The sequence below is a fragment of the Equus asinus genome, chromosome 10 (genome assembly GCF_041296235.1).
Source record: "Equus asinus isolate D_3611 breed Donkey chromosome 10, EquAss-T2T_v2, whole genome shotgun sequence".
Taxonomy (NCBI): domain Eukaryota; kingdom Metazoa; phylum Chordata; class Mammalia; order Perissodactyla; family Equidae; genus Equus; species Equus asinus.
This window is the reverse complement of record NC_091799.1, coordinates 40365107-40385308: the sequence shown is the minus strand read 5'-3', so window position 1 is coordinate 40385308 and position 20202 is coordinate 40365107. Positions and strand designations below refer to the sequence as shown.

The 20202-nt window shown below is 33.5% G+C and overlaps 1 protein-coding gene across 1 annotated transcript; it reads left to right on the top strand.

Annotated features, from left to right (window-relative positions):
• Window positions 1–5332: 5332 nt before the first annotated feature.
• On the top strand, window positions 5333–10125 carry LOC106831807 (cylicin-2). Its single transcript, XM_014842236.3, has 4 exons — window positions 5333–5349; window positions 6427–6467; window positions 7917–8038; window positions 9460–10125. Exons 1-4 carry the CDS (start codon window positions 5333–5335, stop codon window positions 10123–10125), a joined length of 846 nt encoding a protein of 281 aa, XP_014697722.1.
• Window positions 10126–20202: the final 10077 nt, after the last annotated feature.

Sequence of the window (20202 nt, the reverse complement as noted above, 5' to 3'; positions counted from 1 at the left end):
TTTCCATTTTATTTTGTGATCTGATTGAGTTGCTTGTTTGTATGCAATATAACTACATCTCTGGAGTGTTGATTTTTCTCTTCAGTGTTTTAAATTCACACTTAACAATTATTCATGTCATATTCTTCTAATGATATATTTCTATGTCCCTGGATGCTTCTGCATTTATTAATTGAATTTCTTGTCTAAGGAAGAGCTGCCTATTCTCTCCTCCTTTATTTATTCATTCAACCAGTACTTATGAATTCATGGACATTTATTTTATTACAGGAGTTGTAGCCAAACATATCTGTTATTTATTTTGTTGCTCAAACTGTTCCAGTTTTGTCTACTGGAAGCTCTTTCAGTTTGGCTCCTGTGTGCTTTCGACTGATCCCTATCCTTTTTATTGAGCAACTCAATTTTCACTTTATTTTAATCTTGCAGGGGTTACAAGATGATGATAAATCCAGAAAACATATAAAACTGTATTTACAATGTGATCTCAATGTATAAGTAATTAAGTGTGTGGAATAAATTATATTCCATGGTTTAAAATCTGATGATTATAATTTTATACTTATTTTTGTCATATAAACTATATATCATGATTTCAAAGCTGTTATCTCTGGTCAAGAAAAAGAACAAATTTTATTATGTATATTTTCATATTTTTAAATTATTTTCTCACATGAGTTTTAATTTTATAGTAAAACAAAATATTTTAAATTAAAGCTAAGTACTAGTTTGTGGATAAGAAGCAGACTATTTTCCTCAGGTTTGACTTCTTCAATTTTCATAGCTATAGGAGGTTTTCAAAAATAAATAGATACATGAAGCCAACAGCTAGCAGTGAGTTTCTGTTAGTATCTTGGTTTCTAATGCAAGGAACTAGGGCTCTTGGAGAAGTATTTGATGTTAGAGCCATGCTAAGGAAAATGTTGATGAGCTTAGAGCAACCTAGGGTAGCAAAAATTAAGGAAATACTCAAGGAAAAGGATAGGACATGTTTAAGACACAGACTGTGGAAAATTCTACAAAACAATGGACCAGTACTCTTTAGCACCGTCAAGGTCATGAAAGTCAAGGAAAGAGAGAAAAACTGTCACAGATTTTGAGAATGTGTCATGGCAACTAAATGCACTGTGGGATCTTAGGCTAGTCCTGGAACAGAAAAATGTTTGTGAAAACAAATTGAATAATGGTAGTAGTTAATTTAATAGGATGGCATCAATATTAATTTCTTAGTTTTGATAGCTGTGCATAATAGTAACATTAGTTTTGGTCACGATATATGTTGTTAACATCAGAAGTTTACAGGGTGAAAGTTACAGAGAAATATATATTATTTTGCAATTTATTGGCAATTCTAAAATTAGTTTAAAATGAAAAGTTAAGCAAATTTATAAATTCACTTGTGACTTCCTCTTGACCCCTGGGCTATTAGAAAAATTTTGTTTAATTTCCAAATATCTGGTGACTTTCCACATATCTTGTTTCTACATTTACATTCTTAAACATTTCTAGTTTAATTCCATTATGGCCCAAGAATATATTTAGTATGATGTACATTTTTAATATTTTTCTGGTTAATAATATGCTCTATTTTGATGAAAGCTGTATATTTATCTTAAAACTTGAAAAGAATAAGTATTCTCTTGTTGTAGGGACTATTTTAAATGTAAAATAGGACAAGTTAGTTGATAGTTTGTTGGATATTCTATATTTTTAGTGTTTTCTGTCTATTTTTCCTATTGATCATTAAAAGAAGAGTGATAAAGTGTCCAACTGTAATTTCAGGTCTATTTCCCCTTTCGGCTCTATTAGCCTTTGCTTCATGTACTACAAATTTTGGTTTTAGGTACAAAACATTTAGGAAAATTATGTCTACTTGATAAATTGACTTCTTTATGTAATTTTCCTCTTTATTCCTATTATGTTTTTTGCTCTGATGCCTGATTTGTGCAATGTTACTAAAGTCATTACAGCTGTCTTATAATTAGTATTTTCCTGTTACATATGTTTCTTTCTTTTACTTTTAATGTATCTATGGCTTGCATAATTTTTGATGAAAAGTTGCTGTAATTCTTGTTCTTGTTCTTTGGTATGTTATGCGGGTGTTTTTGCTTTTTCTAGATCTCCCCTTTCACCAGTGTTCCTAACCATTAATGATCAGGAAAATGCAGTTTAAAGCAACAGTGATATCTAATCACATAACTTCTAACCAGCTAAAATTAAAATAACTCATAATAATCACTGTTGGTGGGGATGTGGATGAACAGGACCTCTCATACACTGCCAGTGTTGTAGGCACTTTGGAAAACTGTTTGGCACTGTCTAAAGTTGAATATGACTATACTCTATAATCAAGCACTTTAATATATGTTACATAGTAACATAAATGTATGATCATGTCTGCCAAAATACATATGAAATATTCTTCATAACAAAATAATTTCTAACAATTAAAATTTGGAGGTAAAATAAATGCTGATCCATTGTAGAATATATAAGTAAACTCTGGTAAATACATAGAATCTTTATAATACCACAAATAATAATATATATGTGGAAAATCTGAACAAATTGCAAATATATGCAAGCATATAGACGAATATCAAAAATACATATTGAAAAAAGCCACACGTAAGAAAATACATATTCTCTGATACTATTCATCTAGATTTAAAAAATGGACAAAAGTAATACTGTTATAGGACTAAATAATGGCCACTTTCAGGGAGAGCATAAACGAAAACAAATTGAATAGATCATGGGTTACTACTAATGACCTATTTGCAACCCGGATAATTGTTAAAAGGTTAGTTCATTTTATGATCATGTATCATGCTGATCACTTATGATTTTACTCACATTTAAAAAATAATAGAAACCTTTAGATATTTCCACAATTTCATGGTTAGTTTTTACAATAATTATACAAATTATTATACTCTACAAAATATCTTAGAGTGTACTTACTGATTTTATTTTTACATGGATATACTCTTGTTATGTGTCTTAAATCTTTTAGTCAACACAGAGAAGGATAAATAAATTGATGATACATGGATGGATAGATAGATAATAGACAGATATACAAATCATACATGTATACATAAGGCCATACATACACAATACGATACAAGCATACATACATAAATAAACGAATCACTGAAACCATCATAAGCTTGAAAAATCTATTTTAGTTATATATATTGAGTTTAAGGGAAAATTATATACCATATTTTTAAATTGGTAACATATTGCAAAGTGCTGGGAAATAACTCTGTGAATATCAAGGACCAACTTACCTTTTTACTGTGTAAATTAATGCACACAAATTATTTTATAACCTGTAAAGCACTTAAAATATAATATGTATTTATATGTATATATTTGAAGTATAATATTTATGTTTGAAGATGTGGTTCCTAAGCTCAATGGCCTTTTAAAAAACAACAAAAATGGTTGCATGTGGTGAGAGTGTTGATGCTAGGTAGATGCTGGCAAAATTTTAGGACAAAATTAATACATATGAAGCTGATAGATTTCTAATAAGCCTCAAATACTAAAGAAAGCCTTTAGTTTAATTTTGGCTTGTGGTAGGCAGAATTCTAAGAATGAGTCCCCAATGCCCCTTCCTTTTGAGTGTAGAAGGAATTCGTGAATACAAAAATATATAATTCTACTGATTATACGAAAATGTATCACTCCCATGATTGTGCTAAGTTATGAGGTATAGATGAGCTTAAAATTGAGAGATTATCTAGGTATGCCTAGCCTAATCACCTGAGCCTTTTAGAAGACAAAGGTTTCCTCAGCGGGTGGCAGGAGAGGAACACAGAAAAGTAACAGAGATTTGGACTATGAGAAGAACTCAATGATACCTTACTAGTTGAAGATGGAGGAGGTCATGTGAGAAGGAATGTGAGCAGATTCCAGGAGTGGAAAGCAGCTCATAGCTGATGCCGACAACAAGCAAGAAAACAGACATATCTGAACTGCAGCCACAGGGAAGTGAATCCTGCCAACTGGGATGTCTGTTGGAAACAGACTCTTCCTCAGACCCTCCAGATGAGAGCCTAGTCCAGCCAACAAACTCATTTCAGTCTGAGAGACAGGGAGCTGAGGAGCCAGTTGAACTTGCCTGAGATTCTGAGCTGCAGAATTATGAGATTATACTTGTCTTTTGTTTTATACCACTAAGTTTGTGGTAATTTATTATACAGCAGTAGAAAACTAATGTAGGCTTATTATAAAAAGATCATTAGCTTCCTAAGATCTTCATAGATCACACATATTTAGTTAAGAATGACAGTGAGAGACTAATTCAACAGGTCATCATGCAGAAAGCAAGCATGGTTGGCTGCCCAGTCATGATTTGGATCCTACTACATGCTAATAGAAGAAATGCATTGGGTATAAATACTTCCATAAACAAGGTATAAAATCCTAAACAAAATATTGTGGATTTAGAAATCATACTTTATTAAATCTCCACTTTGCAGGAAAATAGCATTAATAGTGTTAAGTTAGTGGATAGTGAAGCAACTAGATCAGAGAAACCGGCATTCCTAAAGCACCTTATGGAAACCCCACACCCCGACTCCTGTAAAACTTACCGTGGTCTGAGACATGAGAGAAACATTCATTGAGAAAAACCACTGAGATTTTCGTGGTTTATCTCTCCTAGTAGCTGAAGTTTAATAGAACTATTCTTTAAGGGACAAACAAAATCAGCAGAAATTCCCTAAAAGGAGCTAGATAATGGTAACACGTTCAAATATCACTCTATATAGTATATGTATTAATGTATTTAGTGGGGTGGAGTGGTGGGTGGAAGAAAAATCATATAACTGAGCTCTATCAGTAAGCTGATAATTTTAATAAGCATTTAGCCTTCCTTAAAATTTTGTATCTATGAGCAACCCATAAGGTTAAGATGGATAAGGCAATGTGATGTTATACAAAGGGTTTAAGAACAGAAACATGAATGTCAGGGAAACAAGGATTACAATGGATCTTAAGAAATAAATGTGTAGATTCATCCTTTTGTCATATCAGTCAGTACATTAAGGCTATGTGAAAAATTGAAACAAGTATTTTATTAAGATGTAAAATCAATAAGGTATTTTAAAACTACCAATTGTATTTAGTCAGTAATGATGAGTGAAAGAGAACACCATTCTTAGAGTGAATATTAGAGAACATTTTAAAACACAAGTTCAAGAGACCCTTCTGGTGTTTCCCCTTTAACTCCCAGCGCTGTTGGTTTCTTTATGATGTCACCACTCAACATCACTATTTGAATGTACAGTGCTTAAGTCCTGGCAAATCACAAGTGGGGGAGATGTCTGCACCAAGATTGTAAGTCTTCTTGTCAAATTTTATGTTTTAAAACCGTTAAAATGCTCTAGTTAACTTTACATTTATTCTCGTTAGTGTAACGTGGTGTTTCTTATATAATTATGCCATTAACACCAGGAGAGTATGTGTTTAGCAGACACATACATTCCCAAGCAACATCACGGGTTGTTTTGATTCAAGACTTAGCTAGTTCATTCACTTCAGTAAGATACATACGTTTTTCAATGTGATTCTTCATTTTTTATCATATAGTATTTTGGAACAGATAGAATAAGAGAACTCTTGGCTGTCATTCAAGGATCTCCAGATTTTCATGGAGAACAAAAATAATCAAAATCCATATCAATATTTGTGGTCCACACTGAGACAAACGCACATTCGTGGACACACTCATATGCCATTGAATGATTTGGATTTGTTTAAGTATTTTGAGAACCTGATTCCACCTAAGCATAGTGTTTTCAAAGGGATGTCTTAGCTAAAATTCAATTGCAAGAGAATTTGGAGTATGAGGTGGGGAAAAATAATTCAATCGTGGTTTCACAATGGAAAATAAATAAATGTCAGGGCTGGCCCAGTGGCGTAGTGGTTAAGTTTGTGCACTAGGCTTCAGCAGCTGGGGGTTCTCAGGTTCACATCCTGGGCATGGACCTAGCACTGCTGGTAAGCCACGCTGTAGTGGCATCCCACATAAAATAGAGGAAGATTGGCACAGACATTAGCTCAGTGACAATCTTCCTCAAGCAAAAAGAGGAAGATTGGCAACAGATGTTAGCTCGGGGCCAATCATTCTCACAAAAAATAAATAAGTAAATGTCTATATTTCAGATGTGGTAAGTCAGTGAGGTGTTTTTTTTAATGTTTTTATCCACTTTGTTTTTAGTTCTGTTGAAGTTTTTGTTAAAAACACACATTTGCTCATCTATATTTTTCTGGCATAAATTAATCTAACATAACAGTAGAGACCTGAGAATTCAAAATATTTCTCTAGTTGGCAGTGGCAAGTGCTTATGCATAATAATGATCTATTTAGAGTGATTTTGCATAAATTAATTAAAACCTTTCTTATTTTAATAGCCAGAAAGTAAACTTTGGGACCCATGATAATTACATTCCAGGTAAGAGAGAGTTCAGAATTTTTTTTTTTTAAATTGCATGATTAATTTTAGGGATAAGTGATTGTTATCCTCCATTCAAAGTGATAAAGCAATAGCTGTCATGAAGTATTATTAAAAATCAACTTTTTCAGGGCTGGCCTAGTGGAATAGTGGTTAAGTTTGCATGCTCAGCTTTGGCGACCCATGGTTTGCAGGATCAGATCCAGGGCATGGACCTACATACCCTTATCAAGCAATGCTCTGATGATGCCTCACATACAAAATAGGGGAAGATTGGCACAGATGTTAGCTCAGGGACAATCTTCCTCAGCAAGAAAAAATAATAATAAAAAATAACCTTTTTCTCTTTCAAGATACCTTTTACATGGGCTCAGTGAACACCTTCTAAAGATATTTTGTTTTTAAATCTAAAGAAGATTAAGCCTATATGGTCAGCCACATAATGGTAGACATAGTTACAGGATAGAAATCATACAATCAGATAATCTTATTGTTGAATGATAATGTAGAAACTGGATAAACAACTTTTCACCCATGTCAGCAATGTCTTCTACTACATTCCTGATAGATTTTATCAGGTTTATAACTGGCAAAAAAGTTCATTACTTGACGAGGCCAGTCAATCAGATTTTGAAGGACTTCATATATCAAGTGATTATCCCTCACATATTGAACCTAAATATGCCTTTCATTCTGTATATTTTCTCATTGATCCTAATTCTGTCTTTAGGAGACTCACAGGACAAGTCTATTTTCTCTTACACACAGTATTATTGCACATATTTAATCACAGTGAGGATATTTCTCTCATGTTCTCAGTGGTAACCTAAATGTCTGTAACCATTTCTATTATGGTTTCCAGGTAACTTTACCCTCCCAGTCACAATTCTGTAGGTAATTTTTCAATTTTCTTCATTAATATAACACCTATAACAATGTAGTTCTTGGGTGTATAACATTTACTCTTGTAGCTTGGAAAATGATTACCAACTAAAGAGATCTTAGGTATCAGCATTTAGATTCAATCAAACATTTACTAAATATTTTATAAAAAGTACTGCACTAAGTACTTTGGGGGCTACAGAAGTAGTATTCATATTTTCTCTTCTCAAAATAATTATATGCTAACCAAAAGAGTACAAAGCAAAAATCTAGACTGGAAGAGAGAGAAAGAGGAAAAGGAAGCAGCAAAACTGTTTCTTTCCATTTTTATTACAGACCACATTAGTTTCACAATGACTATTTATATAGTTAGCTGTAAAGTTGATCAAAATAGAAAAATCAATTTTTATTTCCTCATATTAATAGAGAATTTCAAACATCACCAAATAAATGAAGTGATAATTTGAATAATTTGTTTATTCACTTACAAGAAATATACTACCTTATGGATTTGAATTCTGGTGAAATCCTATTTTCTCTAAAGTGTATAATATTTTCTTATCTTAGTCAGTGAAGTAAGTAGCAAAACATGGAGTCTTCAACACTCTGTCCTTGGATTTCCCAAACCACCACGGCCAGGAAGAAAAAGGAGATCAATACCTTCCCAAATGCGAGACAATAGAATTCCTGTGAGTATTGACAAGTTCATACAATTTCCCTAGTAATAAACTTGTGAAAGAACATATAAAGGTTACAGATCAATGCTGACCAATGAGATTTCTATGATGGAAATATTTTATATCTTTGCACTCCAGTGTGGCTCTTGAACTCTTGAAATCAGACTAGTGCAACTGAGGAATTAAATTTTACATTTTATTTCAATTCATATGTGGCTTTTAAATACCAAATTTGATAGCATAATTATAGGTAATTCAAATTCTACTATTTGGAGAAAGATCTATTTTATTTGCATTTCATGGTATAAAAATTGCCCTCATTTCACATTAACTACTTGTTCAGAAACCCAACGTTATAGAAAATATGTATCCAAGGAGCACAAAAATCTGGAGATCCTAATGCTATAGTTAGTATGAACATTCAAAAAATTTCCTCCAAGTGGAGAAACACTCTCATTAGAATTATGGAGTTACATTACAACCTGATGAAGTTTCAATGCTTCCTCATTTCCTGTAACATAAAATTTAGGATTCTGAATATTGGAAGACAAATATTTCCCAATGTTTCTGGAGTCATCATGGGATATGAAAATGTTCAAAGAAAAGCTTTCACATGATAAATGAATCATCAACTGTTGTTCATTTTAGAAAATGTATCCAATGAGTAGTGATCCAGGTTTTTTCTGTCTGCTCATGTTCTTTTCCTTTCTTTTCTTTACTCAATTTATTTTTCTATTTTTCGTTAACATTCTCTCCAAAATTTGTTAATTTTGCAATTATGTTTCTGCAAATATTTGGTTAGACGTTGAAAACAAAACGCACCATTCTGCACAAATTAATGTGCACTGAATGTTGCAGCTTTCATTATTGCAATTTCCTAACTGATAATACTCAATTTATACCTTGTCAAACAGAAGGAGTTTCGGGCTTTTATTTTTAACTATAGGTAGCATTCTAAATTCCAGAAGCTTTGAATGTGATGATAGAGACCAGGATATACCTGAACATGAAACTATCAGATATCAGAGAATAATTAGTTTCTGAGTTAGCATAGGAATGGAGAGTAGGCAAGACATCCCAAGAATCCTCAAGAACACAGAGTCCAAAAAAGAAAACCTCTCTTGACTGTGAAGAGAGGTTCTGATATGTCATTAGTTAGTGGGAGTCTCTACCAATTTTAATATGAAATCTTGAGGAAATCACGAAGATCCTCTAAATTGAAATTAGGCCCCAAATTGGGCATGACTATCCATTAGTCCAAAACAGAATGAAATTGGAAAAGCAGAATAAACTATGAAATCTCCACCTTATCCACTATTTACTAAAATAGATGATCTTTTCATGGTTGAAGTTAAAATCTATTTGATATCTGGTAATAAAGGCTGTGGAAATCACACTCAAGTTGTTCATCATTATTTTAACCAATATTTCAGGAACATGATCAAGACAAATTAAGAGCAGATCGTAGACGACCGTTATGGATGTACCGTTCTTTAATGACAATTTCCGAAGGACCATCTGCTTATTTAGCTGCCAGGAGGCAGCCTCCATCTAAATCAGCTCAATGCCCCAAGAAAGGTGCTGAAGCAGCAGGTGTAAAGCAGCCCTTATCTCCACCAACTGATAAGAAAGATAGAAAAGACAAGAAGGCGGAAAAGAAGCCGAAATCAGACTCAGAAACAGAACCAGCAGCTTTACCGGAGGTGGAAAACAAAGATTCAAAGAAAGGCAACGATATAGAAAGAGGAACTAAAGGCAAAAAAGACACTGGAAAAACGGATGGCAAAAAAGATAAACGTTCAAAGAAGGGCGAAGAGTCAGCTACAGAATCTGAGGTTGAGAAAAAAGGTGCAGAAAAGGATAAGGATAAGAAAGAAGACAAAAAGAAATCCAGTCAGAAAGGTGGTGAATCGAAGAACAAGAAAGATGCAAAGGGGAAGGGGAGTAAAAGCGATAAGAAAGATGAAAGGAAGCCCAGTAAGACAGATAGCAAGTCAAAGGATTCCAAAACAGATACTGACACAGAATCTGCTGATGCAAAGAAGGATGCAAAGAATGCAAAGAAGGGCGCAAAGAAGGATGCAAAGAAGGGCAAGTAGGCCTTGGATAATAATTCAAAAGCATATTTGGTAAAACAATTTTAATAGTCTGAAACTGAATCTATGAGTGTAAATGGGAGTTCAAAGAATGAACTAAATAATTTTTTTAAAATGAGGCAAAGAAGAATACAAAGAAAGACTCAGAAGCTTCGTTAAAAATGTAAGAAATGTTATAAAAAGTTCAGACGCAACTCATTGAAGGACTTGGAAGATATTTGTGCTAAATATGGAGATATAAAGGATTCAGTGAAAGATCCCTAGAAAGATTCAAAGAAGAATATTCAAATAAGGACATAGAAGTTAATCATGCTGAATCTGTTGATATTAAAAAAAAAATCAACAAAGACTTCAAAAAAATCCAAGGAGGGGTAGGTTGAATCCATAGATTCAAACAGTCTCAAGTTGCATCCACGGTTTTAAATAAAGAACCATACAAGTCATGAGAGGAAGATAAACAAATTTCAGAAAGTCTACTTTCAAATAAATAAGAGTACAACTTAAAGGTAGCATTCCTCAAAAAGAAAAAAAAGGAAAACATTATTTCTTCCTTGTGAACTTGTACCACCATCTCTGAAGTTTAAACAGCCACAACTAGGTGGATGGATGTTGAATGTTCCACTTCCAAGCTCAGATAAACACAATTGGTAAGTTAGTTTTGTTTTCTTTTAAGCCAAGTAGGAATAAACAATAATGGAATCAATATAAAGGTTTGAATTGACATGTACCATTCTTATGAAATCTCTGTAATCTGCTGACTAGATTTTTACTAGAATTTTATCAACTTTGGGTTTTCTCATTATAAGAAATAGTTGAAGAATTTAGTCGAAATTCAATGTGAATGAAGATTCAGAAAGTGTCTATGAAAAGGGTAAGGGAAGAACAGTTATTTATTGTGAGGTAGAAGAGACTGACATGATATATGATAACTTTAACAATTACTTATTGAGAGGTTTTTTTCTTTAAAAGAAAATAGTGGACAACTTCTCTCCATTTAAGGAAGGATGAAAATCTAAATTGTCCAAATTACCAATTAAATGAAGCATATTAAACAGATTCCTGATAAATTGCTAAATGTGTATACAAAATCGAATTAACCAGAATTCAACAGAATCTATGAGTGAAAATATCTATGTGATATTATTTAGATGTGAGCACAATTAACTTTATATCTTTATAACTATATTAAACATTTTGTGATCCATAACTCCTATTAACGCAAAGAAAAATAAAAAACAACACAAAGCAAAGTGCAAAACCCTTGGACTTCCTAATTGCAATTAAATCTTTTCTGATTTAAAATATTCCCTCTCAGATAAACTCAACATTGTTGCAAAACTTGCTAAGTGATTTTCTCTCCCCTTTATCCTTCCCATATAAACTCTTGGATGCAAGATGAAACTTCTCCTTGATACTAAAGGAAGGGACTCCTATTTCACATGCTCTCGAGAGCTAGCTTTCCAAAAACAGTGAGGTATAATTGTTTCCCCTGCTCTTTAAACGTTGGGCCCTGTCCCCCTACATCAACTACTCAAGGCTCAATGGCTATTGTAACTCATGGTCTTCCCGGCAGCCCTAACTTGCTGATTTGGATCAGCTGTAATGACAGAGTCAAATCCTGCCCCGCTGTTCTCTTCTCTCCCTTTCAGGAAATTCCTCATTCTCCTTCTGCTTTTAGTAAAATTCTATAGTCTGATGTTCAAACTTTTCTGGAAATGTCAGCATCTCTGAGAATTTGAGGAATCATTTTAAATCTCCCTTTTCTTCTGAAAAGACAAAGCTCTTAAGATTATTTTCTAACATGCTATTCAAAAGTCAAGTTTTAGATTCAAATTTAGTGTATAATGAAAGGACAATTGAGCTTCTGCCTTTACTATTCTATTGATATGCATCAAGGTCACCAGGAACCTTCACGCAGCCAAATTCAAGAGCAGTGTCTTTTATTTAAACCTCTCTTCTCTTTTCTGTTGGTATATTTCTCTGAGTTATTCCATCCATTCACATGACTTTATATACCTTTCTTATTCTGTTGAATCCTACATTTTAAACCCAGTACTGACTTCTCAACTCAGCTCCAAATTCATATATCCAAATATCAAACTGAAGCATCTACTTGACTCTCTTCCAGACATCTCCAAATTAACATGCCCAAAGATAACTCTTGATATCACCCCCCCCGAAACTTGTTTCTCCCCCTGGTTTTCACTAACTCAGTAAATGATATTGACGTCTAACCTCTGACTCAATCCAAAATTGATTGGTCATTCATATTCCTTTTTCTTCACCCTGCTCATCTATTAGTAAGTCCTGCCTACCTCCAAAATATTTGAACTGGTCTGCTTTGCTCTATTTCTACCACTTCCACACCAGAAGTCCAATCAGCCATGATGTCTCACGTGGAAACCCCAAAAGCCTCCTAAATGCAAGTGAAGACCCCTACTTCACCACCACATCCCCTCATATCCCATTCTCAGCACAGAAATCATCATGCTCCTCATTATTCTAAACCTTCTAGTGTATCAATGTCACATTTAGCATAAACTTTTCTTTTGCTCTGGTTTATAAGGCCTTTAATCATTTGGCTGCTGACCACTTCTCTGCCCTCATTTGGTACCAAAATTGTCTACCATGCTCTTGTCACACTGGATTTCTCTCTATATTTAATTACACAGATCATTATGGTTTCAAGGCTTCCCACTTGTTCCCTCTGCCTACAACAAAATTCTCCTAGAACTTTACATTGCTGACTCCTTCAAATTATTCATTCTCAGCTTAAATTTTACCTATCCAGACATTTTTAATATGTTTCATTTTTTAGAGAAGTTTTAGATTCACAAAAAAAATTTGTCAGAATGTACAAAGATTTCCCATATACCCCTGCACCTGCACATGCATAGCTTCCCCTACTATCAACATCCCTCACCAGGGTAGTACATTTATTACAAGTGATGAACCTACATTGACTAACATTATCACCTAAAGCCCATAGTTTACATCAGGGTTCACTCTTGATGGTGTACATTCTATGTGTTTTTAAAAATGAATAATGACATATATCCACCATAATGGTATCATACAGAGTAATCTCACTGTCCTAAAAATCCTCTGTGCTCTGCTGATTCATCCCACCCTTTCCTGTTACCACTGCAACCACTGGATTTTTACTGTCTCCAGAGTTTTTCCTTTTCAAGACTGTCATATAGTTGGAATCATAGGACATGTATCCTTTTCAGAAGGGCTCCTTTCATTTAGTAATATGTGCTTGAGCTTCTTCCATGTCTTTTCATGGCTTGATAGTTCATTTCTTTTTAGTGCTGAATAATATTCCATTGTCTATATGTACCACAGTTTATTTATCCGTTCACCTACTAAAAGACATCTTGGTTGATTCTATATTTTTGCAGTTATGAATAAAGCTGCTATAAACCTCCATGTGCAGGTTTTGGCATGGACATAAGTTTTCCAAAACTTTGGGTAAATATGCTAGAGCGCAATTGCTGGATTGTATGATAAGAATATATTTAGTTTTGTAACAATACTGTATTGTATACTTACAAATTCACTAAGAAGGTAGATCTTATGTTAAGTGTTCTTATCACACAAAACATGATAATATAAAAAGAGAGTGGGATGAAACTTTTGGAGGTTATGTATATGTTTATGGCATAGATTGTGGTGATGGTTTCACAGGTGTATACTTATCTCCATACTCATCAAGTCATCAAGTTGTATACATTAAATATGTACAGCATTTTGTATGTCAAAAAATGAAAGATATATATATACACATATATAATATATATCCATACACACACACACACATACATACACACATACGTACAAAAGAAAGCTCCAAATTTTCTCTTATACTGGCTGTACCACTTTACATTCCCAAAAGCAGTGAATGAGAGTTCCTATTGACCTACATCTTCCCCAGCATTTGGTGTTACATTTTGGATTTTGGCCATTCTAATAAGTGCACAGTTGTATCTCATTGTTGTTTTGGTTTGCATCTTCCTGATAACATATAATGTGAAGCATCTTTTCATATGCTTATTTGACATTTGTATATCTTCTTTGGTGAGGTGTCTGTTAAGACCTTCAGCTTATTTTTACATCAGATCTTTCTTTACTTATTGTTGAGTTTTAAGAATTCTTTGTATATTTTGGATAATAGTCCTTTATCAGATATGTCACTTACAAATATATTCTCCCAGTCTGTGGCCTGTCTTTTTATTTTCTAGATTGTGTCCTTAACAGAGCAGATTTTTTTTGTAATTCTAATGAAGTCTAGCTTATCAGTTCTTTCATCAATTGTCCTTTTGTGTCTAATAAGTCATCACCAAACCCAACTTCCTCTAGATTTTCTCCTATGTTATCTTACAGGAATTTGATCGTTTTAATTTTTCATTTAAATCTGTGGTCCATGTTGTTCCAGACATGTTTCACTGTCCAACCTCTCATTGTTCACTTCCCTATTATCCAGATACTTCTATCCTCTAACATACTTTATTTTTCTATGTAAGGTGTACAACTGTCTGTTTGTCTATGTTTACCTATTTTCTAATGTAATATATCTATCATATACCTATCTATCTAATCTAAATCACATATTGCATATTGCCTGTCTCCCTCTATAAAATAAACCTCCGCTAGGGGAGGAAATTATATGACTTATTTACAGTTGCATCTTCAGTGCGAAGAACTATCTCAAACATGTATATACACTCATTAATCATATGTGAGGTAAAGGAACAAATACAATTTGGAGTACCTAGTGGAAATAATGACTGACTTGGGGTGGGCCTCTCCAAAATCCCAAACCAAAATATACCAGTCTTAGCAAAGTCAAACTGAATAATTATCAGTGTCCTTTTGGAAAGGGAAAAGTTCCAAAGAAGGTTGTTTTGATAGTTTGTGGCCATTTGGAAAGCAGGGTACAATATACTCTTATTCTGATGTGATGACATATGGAAAATGTATAAACTATGCTGTAATTCTAAAGTTGTATCTATACATGCTAATAAAACATTTTTTTCTGCCTGACCAATTTTGTTTATTTCTGAATTTGTTATCTATCTATTGCATATAACGACGACTACTGAATGCTGCAAGATTCCTAATTATGGAACAAGGATTTATTTATGTTCTTTATTAACGTGAGAGCATGGATTTCTATATGTTATGTTGTTCTGTTGTGTTTAGAAACGTTATTGTGGCTTTTTCAAATTTTTATCATTTTATAATTTTTACTTTTATAGTACTGTTGATGTAAAATAACAAATAACCATTCTAGAGGTAAGAGAAATAAGATGTTTTGCTTGAGCCAGAGTGAGGTTTATAACCTGGGAAGGATTCTTCCAGAAAGGAATAACGCATTCTGGAGAAGCATGGTTTTCAGTGTAGTCTTATATCTTTTTAGAACAAAGGACATACGTTAAACACACCCAGAATATATTTTCATCAAAGTTTCAAGAGGCGTTTAGTTGCAAATTAGCAGGTCAACATGACCCTGATGTCAGGGAAGGGACTAATACAGGCTTTACCAATAGGGTGTAGGAGGGGAAGTATGCATTCTTATCTTAAGAGAGAGCATTCCTTACTTTAATGGTTAAAGTAGATGTACAACATATGTTTGATAGACCATAAGTCAAGCTTCCTTAGTTCAAGCTGAATCAATTTTGAGCTCCAATAGTTTCCCCGTATACCTCAATACGTGAAAATCTCTTGTCACTACTTGTGCTTACAATAGCATTTGAAAAAAGAATACAGAAATAGACAAAGAATAGACCAAATTCCTCTTTTTCTCCACTCCCACCCCCAACTGGTAATTCATATATCTTTTTAAAAAATAACTTTCCAATTGTTTGTCAATTTATTTGAATTGCTTGTCATATTATTGAATTGTAGAAAGTTCTTTATTGAAGAGATGCTATTTGCTTTCTTTTGAAGAGAGAGAAAAGGAGAGAGGGCAAAATTGTTTATTGAACAAAAAGTAAGATATGCATTTTTCTTTCTCTAAGTTAAAATTCCTTCATCTCTAGAATGTGGTATTGAACTAGGTGATATAAAATTGAAGCTGGTGGGCCTACAGTGAAAGAAGGGTGAAGAATACAAAAATAGGTATCCTCTTTAACTTCACTGCCTTAAGATACTCTCAAACTGTTCCCTTTTCTGCCCAGAAACGAGAATTATTCTTTTCACATTTGAAAGGAGATAAAGCTCACAGAGTACTGCCCACAAGATTCTAATTCTGCAGTTTCTATTTAACTCATAAGGATGTGGCCCAATCTCATTTCACAAGGTTCCTCTCAATGTAACTATATTCCATCTCAAATGGTTAGCTCAACTTGGGAGTTATGTTACCTACTTTCATACTCTTCCTATTTATAGACTGGAATAAATAAGTAAAAAAATATATTTCTCACTACATAAGAGAAATTATTTTATTCCCTCCAAAATCCAGGGGAAAAAGTACAGGTGTAGCTTTTTGAGTCTTTATGCGCAGTTCTGATTTCTGATCTAAGGTACTAAATTCTTCTGTAAGGCCTACTAGGAGCAGCTAAAAATGACTTTACTCATAACTTTAGATCCTAACCTATGGCAGAGAATTTTAGCATTTTTCCAAAGCTGTATTTTAGGACCCAAATGTGGATTTTGAGTTCTGACTGTTGGAAATATATGGAAATGATTAAAGTAAAAAGTTTAAAATTGCAACTCAAATGCAGAGATCATTAGTTAAGTATAGATTGTTTCTCTGAACTTTTTTTGCCTGATTTCCTTCATAGTAAAGCCAAAAGAGAGGTGAAACAAGATACGAGATAAATTCAACGGCAGAGATCCATGTATGGGACAAAAACCTACACAATAATCCTGCCATATGTTTCAATACTCAATTTAGACTTTTCATCACAAAATTTGTATGTGGAAGATATTTTTCCTCTTTTACTGATTAATTTTGCCTTGTGTAAACTTAGAGCAGTAAAAAGGAAATACAGATGTTAAAGAATTGCTACTCTTGTAGGCTTGTTGATCAGTGAATATATGACTCAATCACTACAAAGACTTCAAGTGATAAAGGTTTTCAGATGTGACTAAAGTCACAGAACAAATGTAATAAAACAAAAACAAATCTTGTCTTTAGAAATGAACGTGTACTGAAAGAAATATGTAAGACCTCTGGACTCCTTAGGTGGAAAATTAAAGTGATCCAATAGATCATTATTTAGTCCTATCTAATATAAAATTCTATAATACTCCATAATATGACTCATCATCAGCAATGGTATGGGTATTTGCAAGGTGTTTTTGATTTGACTTCTTTTTTCTCTCTGTATGTGTGTGTGTCTATGCAATATTGTCAATATCACAGAGCAAGAAAGAAAAAATGTTAAAAGTGTGTGTCATGAAAAATTAAATAACTGATTGACTTGAATACTGTGTAAGAACTCTGTTTTATGTAAAACAGAGCAAACATCATATTATGCCCAACAAAATATAGACACCGATTTTCTGAAACTATGCAAACCATTAGATATTACCAATTTTATGTCTTACATTTAAGTCTTTAATCCGTTCTAAGTTAATTTTTTATGTATAATGTAAGTAAGATAAGGGTCCAGTTTCATTCTTTTGTGCGTGAATATTCAGTCCTTCTAACAACATTTGTTGAAGAGATGATCTTTTCTCCATTGTATATTTTTGGCACCCTTGTCAAAGCTCAGTTGGTGTGGATTTATTTCTGGGCCTTCTATTCTGTTCTACCTGTCAATATGTCTGTTTTTATGCAAGTATCATACCGTTTTAATTACTGTAGCTTTCTGATATATTTTGAAATCAAAACATTGATTCTTCTAGATTTTTTCTTCTTTCTCACAATGGTTTTGGCTATTTGGGGTCTTTTATGATTACGTTTGAATAGTAGGATTGTTCTTCCTATTTTTGTAAGAAGTGTCATTGGGATGCTGGCCTGGTGGCGTAGCAGTTAAGTTCACATACTCTGCTACAGTGGCCTGGGGTTCGCTGGCTTGGATCCTGGGTGTGGACCTATGCACTGCTTATCAAGCCATGCTGTGGCAGGCATCCCACACATAAAGTAGAGGAAGATGGGCATGGATGTTAGCTCAGGGCCAATCTTCCTCAAAAAAGAAAAAGTCATTGGGATTTTCATAGAGATTGAATTGAATCTGTAGATTGCATTGGGTAAAATAATCAGTTTAACAATATTAAGTCTTCCAATTCATGAACATGAGATGCTTTCCATTTTTTTGTGTTTAATTTCTTTCATTAATGTTTTATAGTTTTCACTGTACATGTCTTTCACGTCCGTAGTTAAGTTTATTCCTAAATATATTATTCTTTTTGATACTATTGTAAATAGGACTGTTTTCTTAATTTGCTTTTCATATAATTTGTTGTCATGGAAACAACTGATTTTTCTGTTGATTTTGTATCTTACCAAATTTCTCAATTTATTTATTAATTCTAATAGGATTTTGTGGAGTCTTCCAGGTTTTCTACATACCAGATCACGTGATCTGCAAGCAGAGATAATTTTACTTATTCCTTTATGATTTGGAAGCTTTCATTTTTTTTCTTGCCTAATTTCTCTAACTGGGACTTCTAGCACAATGTTGAATAGAAGTGGCAAAAGTAAGCATCCTTGCCTTGTTCCAGATCTTAGAGGAAAAGATTTATATTTTCAGGTTGAGTATGATGTTGGCTGCGGGATTTTCATATATGGCCTTTATTATGTTGAGGAAAATTCCTTCTATATCTAGTTTTCCAAGAGTTTTTAGCAGGAAAGGATGTTGAATTTTGTCAAATTCTCTTTCTACATCTATTGAAATGATCATGTGATTTTTTTGATTTATTCTGATAGTGTTGTGTATCATGTGAATTGTCTTGTGTACGTTGAAACATCCTTGCATCCAGAGATAAATTCCACTTGATCATGGTGTATGATCCTTTTAATGTGCTGTTTAATTTGGTTTGACAATATTTTGTTGAGGAATTTTGCATCTATGTTCATCAGAGAAATTGGTCTGTAGATTTATTTTCTTGTGTCTTTATCTGGCTTTGGTATCAAAGTAATTTTGGCCTTATAAAATGAGTTTGCAATATTTCATCTTCTATTTATTGGAAGAGTTTGAGAAGGATTGGTGTTAATTCTTCTTTAAAAGTTTGATATGATTCACCAGAGAAGACATCTGGTCCTGGGTGTTTATTTGTTGGGAAGTTTTTGATTACTGATTCAATCTCTTTACCTAGTATTGATCTGTTCAGATTTTCTGTACCTTCATGATTCAGTCTCACTAGGCTGTCTATTTCTAGGAATTTCTCCACTCTTCTAAGTTATGCAGTATGTTGGTTCATATTCCAACAGCATTTGCTCACTTTGTGTATCTGTGTCACATTTTTGGAATTCTTATAATATGTCAAAATTTTTCATTATTATATTTTTTATGGTGGTCTGTGATCAGTGATCTTTGAGGTTACTATTGTAATTGTTTTGGGACATCACGAACCACATTCATATACAACAAACTTTATTGATAAGTGTTGTCTGTGTTCCTACTGCTCCATTGACCAGCCATTCCCCCATTTCACCCACTTTTCCTCAGGCCTCCCTATTCCCTGAGACATAACAATGTTGAAATTAGGCCAAGTAATAAACCTACAATGGCCTCTAAGTACCCAAGTGAAAGGAAGAGTTGCATATCTCTCACTTTAAATCAAAAGTTAGAAATAATTAAGCTTAGTGAAGAAGCCATGTCCATAGCCAAGATAGGCCAAGAGGTAAGCCTCTTGCTTCAGCCAAGTTGTGAATGCAAAGGAAAAATTCTTTAAGGAAATTAAAAGTGCTACTCCAGTGAACACAGGAATGACAAAAAAGAGAAACAATCTTATTGCTAATGTGGAGAAAATTTTAGCGGTCTGGAGAGAAGACCAAACCAGCCACAACATTCCCTTAAAACAAAGCCTAATCCAGAGCAAAGCCCTAACTCTCTTCAATTCTATGAAGGCTGACAGAGGAGAGGAGGCTGCAGAGGAAAATATTGAAACTAGCAGAGGTTGATC

Coding starts and splice junctions, on each gene's coding strand:
- LOC106831807 (XM_014842236.3), top strand. Junction 6,468..7,916: donor CCATGATAATTACATTCCAG/GTAAGAGAGAGT, acceptor TTCTTATCTTAG/TCAGTGAAGTAAGTAGCAAA. Junction 8,039..9,459: donor TGCGAGACAATAGAATTCCT/GTGAGTATTGAC, acceptor CCAATATTTCAG/GAACATGATCAAGACAAATT.